The sequence below is a fragment of the Python bivittatus genome, unplaced genomic scaffold, assembly GCF_059951505.1.
Source record: "Python bivittatus isolate LINGU-HERP-01145 unplaced genomic scaffold, Pbiv_v1 ctg000020_np1212, whole genome shotgun sequence".
In the NCBI taxonomy this organism is placed as follows: Eukaryota; Metazoa; Chordata; class Lepidosauria; order Squamata; family Pythonidae; genus Python; species Python bivittatus.
This window is the reverse complement of record NW_028277030.1, coordinates 87,584,319-87,592,053: the sequence shown is the minus strand read 5'-3', so window position 1 is coordinate 87,592,053 and position 7,735 is coordinate 87,584,319. Positions and strand designations below refer to the sequence as shown.

Genomic DNA, 7,735 nt, shown 5'->3' with positions numbered 1-7,735 from the left:
GGCATCGAGACTGGCCAGGCGGCCCGACCGGAGCCCCTCAGGCCCCTTGCTCGGCCGCGGGGCTGCCCAAAGAAGGAGCGCCTGGCCCAGACCCAGGTAACACGGGCCGGGCCGTATAAGGACTGTCTGCCGGCGCCCCCCTCCCGGCCAGGAAGGCTCCCTTCCCAAATAATCTTCCGAGCCATCATGCCCGGAAAGGAGACAGAAGCCCCGGGAACGGGCGGGGGCATCCCCGCCCGGCCGCGGAAGGAAGGAAGAAGGAAGCTGTAGGGGCAGAGGGCGGGGAAAGGGGCGCAGCGCAGTTGGCGGGGCCGTGGCCCGCCCTCCGTGTCCGCGCTCAGAGCACTGGCCGGCCCCGGCTGCGCGGTTCCGCTGGCCGCGGCTTTCTGCTCCTCCTCGCCTGGCGTTGCGGGGTTTCCAGCAGCTAGGCTGGATTGCGAACGGAGCGCGTACGGGAGTGCGGGCTTCGGCTCGACTAATTCCGGGTTTATTTGAACTGCCATCCTTTGAGCATCTGTTTAGGATTGGGATTCTTCTTCCTAGGCAAGTACATCGCCTTAGTGAGCCCAAAAGCACCGTCTCCGAGAGTCTGGTCTCTTGAATTGATCCTTGCTTATGATTCAGGACAACGCCAGGTTTTGCGGGGCCTTCGGCAGGATTGCTGACCAAAAGGCCCGTTTTGAGAGGGGCCTTGGGAGTTTTACATGGTGCAATTAGGGCCTTAGACAAAGGCAAGACTCAGAGACACCACCCATTTTGCCCCTTGAGAAACCACATCAATTGCCCCCCTCCAAAAATCCTATATATTTTTTTAACCCTAAATATTCATTTAAAGTTACTAAAAGGATGTGGGTAGGGGTGTGATGGTCCCAGGGTTTACTTTTACATCTCTGCTCTGAGGTTCAGAGACTTCATCTCCTTGCCCTAATTTAAAATAAAACAAACACAATTTTTCCAGGGTGCACCCAAAGTGACAGTGCATTGGTGACGCCAACTATGTGAAAACTTTGGATTTCAGGAAGTAACATGCACTCTTTTTGTCTCCTCAAGCAATTTCAAAGTAATTGCTATTGTATATGATGCTAATAAAACATTGTTAGAAGAAAATCCTTCTAAAGCGAAGCTATTTGCTACCAAGCTCTAAGGATCAGGTTGACAACACAGGTAAACATTTTGTATACTCCCAATCCAGATGCTTAAAACTGGCCAAAGCCTGATTATGTTACAATTAGGTCACATTCACAGTTTCACAGAACATTATTTTGTGCCCCACTTGCAAATTTTTTTCAAAAAATTAAATTGTTACATTTATTACGTTCTGCAGTATTTTTAAAACATGAACATGCTTGCCCTGGACAATCATGGCTGAGGAGGAATATTCATAGAGGATTGTGGCTTCTGGCCAAAAACACCAGTTCTCAGAACAGTTGTCTGTTAAAGGAGCGGTCAAGATAAGAGCACACGGAGCAGCATTTCTGAAGTATTATTTGTATGAGAAGAAGAGTTGTGTTTTGGCTGGACTACCAACCACGATAAAGGAACATTTTAAATGCACTCTAAAATGCTGTGCAAAATCAGTTTTATATATAGATGATGATAAATACTGAAGGTCCTGGCTGACTGCCAACCACATTGAAGAGTTACCATACACCATGAGTGCACCGTACTTTATGCTATTTATACCACATGGGTACGCTGACTTTAAAAGAAAAAAATCTAAAGCAATTCACATCTAGTTATGGTCATGGAGGAGGTTAATGGCAGTTTTGGGATTGGAGAAAGGGTGGAAGTAAAAGTCCCCTTTTGGATAGGCAATGACACCAGCCAATTATGGAGAAGATGAGACTGAAATGATACCCTTGGAGAGACTTCTCCAACTTGGTACTTGCCAGATATATTTGGACTGCGATTCCCAGGATTCCCAATCATGCTGACTGATTCAGGGAATTCTGGGAGCTGTAGTCTTGGCATACTCAGAGGCATGTACTATCTGTGTATTGGACAGGAGGTCAGACTAGATGTTCTCTAAGATCCCTTCTAATCCTTTATTCGATGACTCTAGTTGGAAAAAGACGAGATGCATTCCTAAAGAAAGTTAATGCATTTGCAGCTAACATAACAAACATTTTCAGCAACCTTACAGGCAGGTCTAAACAGAATAGTGTATTAATTATGCAGGCACAAATGCATATGCAACATTAGCCCCTCTTCCTCCGAGCATGGAAATGAACAAGCCCCAGCCCCACTTAGCTCTTCCTGAACACATCTGGCTTGAAGTCTCATGAACTGTTGTCTAAGCACATTCATGCTATTTTCAAAAACGTGGATTGGAATATTGGTTAGGTGCTCCATGCTACCAAAGTCGAGGAGTCATTTGGCTGCATCATAAAACCAGTACTACGATCTGTCTTTGAGTAACATCATCACAGAGTCCTTTGAGCATGATGTAGTGGAATTAGTAGTGTGTGTTTTAGTACTGATTGGACAGTGTGCATTGACCCTAGCAAAGGTGTAATAAGCTTAACTATTAGAGTTATGTAGCACTTTGGATTCTATCAGAAAAGGTGCTTTAGCATGTCAAGGAGCACAAACACAGTACCAGTCTACAACTCCTTAAAGCAGTTGTGTGCAATCCCAGTTAATGATGCAACTGCCCAAAGGCACTGTAGACAGTCCTACGTTCCTGCTTCCGCATATTCTGAAGCACTTTTGCAAAGCACTCCATTAGGTTTAATGGATTAATTTTAGCTGTGGATAATATTCCTTTATACAGGACTTTGAAGATATCCAAACTGAAATGTATATAAAGGACTAATTATGTAATGGACTATCTGATTAAATGCATATTATATATTTAATTGCTCTAAGCTCAACAAAGCATTGGGCTTCCATTCCAACGTTTTTAGAATGGCAACAGGCATCCAAAGATGAACAGGTAATGCTGAAATTAAAGGAAAGCTTGTTCTCAACAATAAGTATCACGTTTGTATTAAAAATAAGTTTAAGTGAATAAAGAACTTTGGGTACATAATGCCACGTTTCTCTTTAAAGGCATTCTGTGAAACCTAGCATTTTCAGTATATCAAATTATTACTACTGCAAAACTAGTAAGTAAATGTGCAGCAAATTAATCTGTAAAATTAAACTCCTTATCACTGGTGATACAGTCAACTTACACCTTATAATTTACATTTTCACTAAGGAATATGTGAATGGCAAATTGTATAAAATAAACCAATAACTAATGTAAGCATAACTTTAAACCTTTATAATTGCATGAAGTTATGCAGATATGTTTTATATTGTGCTTATGATAATTATTTTGTAAACCTCAAGTCATTATCAATACAAACTTTTTTTTTAAGTAACTTTTTTCCTGATTAAGTAAGCAGTTATTTACTCTATAAACATAGTTGGGAATTATGGCTGCAGGACTTATGACTGTATAAAAGACTTAGCCAGTATTAACAGAGACAAACCCCATCAAGTTCAAGTAATTAGAGAAGGATAAGTGTAAAGCTCATGTCCACAGGAGAAATCACTGTAGTTTCTCAAGTTTCTGCCAATACAAGTAACAACTTTACACCTTTGTCTATTAAAAATCATACTATGGTTTCATAAGTGTCACTTAGACACTGAAACACTCCTTTTTAAATTAAAGGATGTGTTTATTAAATTAGTCTCTCCACCCAGAGTTTTCATTAACTGGGAAGTACAGCAGAAATTCTCATTCCCACTGCAGTGGAGTTGACCAGTGACAGAAGTGTTAATAAATTAGCATACTATAATTTATTACAAATGCTGCCTCTTTTGTAAGTTTAAATGATTGCCAAGGAATAAATATGCATAGATTTTATTTACTTATATGCCACTTTTCATTCAGGAACCCAAAGTGATGTATATAGTGCTGACTCCTGTTTTTTGTAACAACAACCATGTGAGGTAACGACTCTCCAGTAAAAGGAACTCACAGCAGTTATTGCAAGATATTCTGTGAATACATTCAATTGACCCATCTTCTCCTTAAACCAATCCAGTGCTTACAACAAAACAAATACATCTACTGAAACCATAGCACATTTGTATGTTTTCACATACTTAAGACAATCAGGTGCCATTTTCCAGGAAAAAAAATTGGCTACTCATTTCTGTATTTTGCAGTTCTTAGTAGAGAGGCTTACCTTGAACTGACAAATACACTATGCAGCTGAAACACTGAATTCCAGTGCATACAGATATATTAACATAAAATAGCATCAAGAGTGTCAGCCACATAGGCAGAGAAATGTAGAAATTAAAACTTTCTTATTCCATTTATACTATGTGATCAATTTAACATCTAACATTCATCTCTATGTCAATACATTCCATTATGTTTAATATTATAAATATGCAACAGCTATGCCATTTAATATATCATTTTAAAATATAAAAATAGCACTATTTTGGAATGAAATTGACGGCCATAAGTATCTGTATCTGTACCTATACCTGTATCTATACCATTCCAGAGGCTGCTCATTAAGGGAAATAATTTTCCAGAGTTCATGTTTTACATTCATACCACTACATGCTTCCATGGGAATACATTCCATTGAACTCACTGAGATGAGCTTCTTAGAAAACTGGCACAGATAGGGCTATGTCTTCTCATAAAAATTCTAACAAATGTTTGGATAACGCATTTTCGTATACTCAGAAGCTGCTGTTTATTCTGATTAAATAGAAGCTATCTTAGCTTTGGGGAAAATGTTAATAGCAATAAAGAATTTCTAGGAGATCCAGATTATGTAGCACATACATATCAAAATAGAGATTGGAATTTAGACAGAAATGAAAAGCTCCAGGAGGACTTTCATCAGACCAGAGCACTTTTGACTGCTTTTTAGTTGAGAAAGCAGGATAAAAACGTGATCTTTTATCAGCTTTATTTCATTCCTATGTTTCAATCTTTTAGCTCTGTATTAATAGCATGACATAGCCTGTTCCTTTTGATACCTTATATTTTGTAGATCCCAACGTATCTGAAATATTTTGTTTAATCTTCCTGTACTGGTAGTATATTTCTTTTCTACATTGGTTTGAACATTTTGAGGTAAGTATATCCTTCCATATGTATTCAGCTCTTCCATTCTTAGAGCTCTGTTAGCACAGCAAGAAAGGAAGCCATGGAATGGTAGTTGTACTTTTAAAACTAGACATGGGATTCTCTTCAACTGATTTAACTTATGACCTTCTCAGCTGTTGGATCAAATTCTAGAGGCATTTAGCCAAGACATAAAGGGGTAAGACGATGCAAGTTGGTTTTGCAGTTACTCTGTATATGTTGAGCAGGCTGTAGGAACAATTCTACTGTGATATTTGTCAGATTAAAGAACTAAGTTGATTTATATTAGTCCATCTGTTCTTTGTGCATTAGCATGGTAAAATGTTGTGGATTGTAAATTACCAAAACCAACTAATATCAAGTAGAGAAGAGAAATTCCCAGGAGAAGCACTTGGAGAACTACTTCCTAGCCTTCGTGTCATTACCTAGATTATAGTAGAACATCATTATGTGGTGAGCACTTGAATTCAGTCATTTATATATTAAAGTATGTAAGTGTATATTATGATTATAAGATGAATAGTCAACATTTCTCAGATTAAAAGGCAATTGTTCATTCAGGTGCATGAACAATTATATTCACCCACAAAACAGCAGCACAAGTAAGAAGATGGGGTAATAAGAGTGTTTGGAAACATACTGTTTATAGAACAGAGTAATTTTTAATGCTTCAGTCTACTTCCTTTTTTATATGAGACCACCACCTTCTTGATACTATTTCAGTTCTTAATCATTGTGAATCATGTTATTGTTTAAAATTGAGACTTTATTGCAAAAACAATGCACAATATAAAAAAAGAAGCTGGCTTACTAAAATTCAAAATTTCTCATGCTTGGTCTCTGAAAACATACAATTCATAATTTGCTTTCAGAACAAATTCAAAGTAAGGATTGTATTTTAAATGTCCAAGTTCATCTGACTGCATCAAATCCTTCACCTCAGGCAGATATTCGCTGAGTTGAACTCCTACAATGGAAATAGTTGTTAGATACTATGGAACTATGGAAATCTATACTGAGTTTCCTATTTTCTATATCTTTGATATATATCTGATATCTGCATGCAAATTTTTAAGCAGGGGACTCAAATTATGTTTCTGAATATATTTCAATAAAATATACCTTCTTTTATCAGCTTTTGTAGTATTTTCACAAATATACTGTCTTTAGATGCTTCAATGGGATCATCTTTGCCTTCCGAACTGGACCAGCTATAACCCCAAGTGTAAAAGAATCCAAACAAATATATTTTAAAGACCAATAATAGACAATGTGTTAATCTAAATTTCCATTGTGCTATTTTTTTTCTGTTTATATTTCTCATTTTCGTTTGTCATTTTCTTGCACCCTCTATTTTCTTCATATTTCAGCAAGTATTACATGTCTGTTATTTCAATGCAGTATTATGAATATAAAAAGATTAAGTTTCATAATTCAATGAAAAAATAATTACAGATAGACCTTTTAAAAGATTTGGGAACTATACAACTAGAATCTTTTACCATAGGAAAAATATTCATCAGGAAACAGATTTCTCTTAGTCTTCTTGAAGCCACCCCACATCTATACAGAAGGCTGGAGGAGACTACAATATAGAGGGAAAGGCAGGGTAGAAATCTATTTAAGCAATATTAAATCACTATCCACATATTTCATTATAATTAATATCTTGCATAACTTTGTGAAATATATGGATGGAGGAGTTAGAATAGGACTGGCCTCTGTAATGTAGGATTGGCAGGAAAAAAATCAGTAAACTTTTCTTAATAGTCAGCAGTGATCTGCAGTTGAAATAATCAGCTTTTGATGTCAAATTATTTAATATGTCTGTATTGCTGCATTATACTAGTATGACTAGGAGGTCTAGTCTATGCCCTAAGTTCTTAATGTGTACATTCTATCATTGGCAGTTTAACTGATCCTATTGCCTAAACTTTCTCCATGAGAAGGTAGCCTTGTAGGATGTGAAAGCAAGAAAATGCTGAAATTATATTCTGAATTTGAATTCAGAATCAATGAAAGTCCCTAACAAGAAAGAGGCCTCTATTTCAGTGATATATTTTTAAGTGCATTTTTAAACAGTTTTTTCTAGCTAGTGCATTTATTATAACTGTTAATGTGGCTGACTCTAATCTATATTAAACAAGGAATTCTGGGTAAAGTGATACACATTCTTCCATAACATTCTCTTTCATTGCTATTCACTTCTCCTGAAGGAGAAATAGTGAACAGAATGAATGAGAGAAACAAAATCCATTACCTTGTTGGGAAGTCACTGTGTGTTCCCCACAAGCCTCGGGTACTACCCAACAATTCCATTGCCATATATAGTTATAGAGCAGGACAGCATAAAAAAATTATGCACATCCCTATAGGGCAGGTAGCTTGAAGTATCCGATTCAGAGATTTGAAGATGCCTTGATAATGAGGAGAACATCTGAATAAGGATAATATTTGTATAGCTATTTATTCTAAAGGTTCATCAACAAGACAAACTGAAATGGTGCCATCTAAATGAGGATCAATTCCTACCATATTTTGGGATTAAGCCTGGATATAATTATATTCATGATTTCCTCCCTCACAGCTTAACATATATTAACAGTAATCTTTTGTCAGGAAATATGT

At 37.3% G+C, this 7,735-nt stretch overlaps 1 protein-coding gene across 3 annotated transcripts in view; it reads right to left on the bottom strand.

The window, feature by feature from the left end:
- Positions 1–5,635: 5,635 nt before the first annotated feature.
- The window catches only part of NUP133 (nucleoporin 133), a 37,307-nt gene continuing 35,207 nt past the window's right edge, over positions 5,636–7,735 (bottom strand). The window contains exons 25-26 of one of the 3 annotated variants that reach the window (XM_088143442.1): positions 6,230–6,318; positions 5,636–6,074 (exon numbers count right to left, since the gene is read on the bottom strand). In XM_088143442.1, the coding sequence (XP_087999568.1) occupies positions 5,935–6,074; positions 6,230–6,318 (229 nt within the window). In that variant the 3' untranslated portion in view covers positions 5,636–5,934. The remainder of the gene's footprint in view (positions 6,075–6,229; positions 6,319–7,735) is intronic. The other 2 variants (XM_088143437.1, XM_088143443.1) reach the window with 2 other exon arrangements.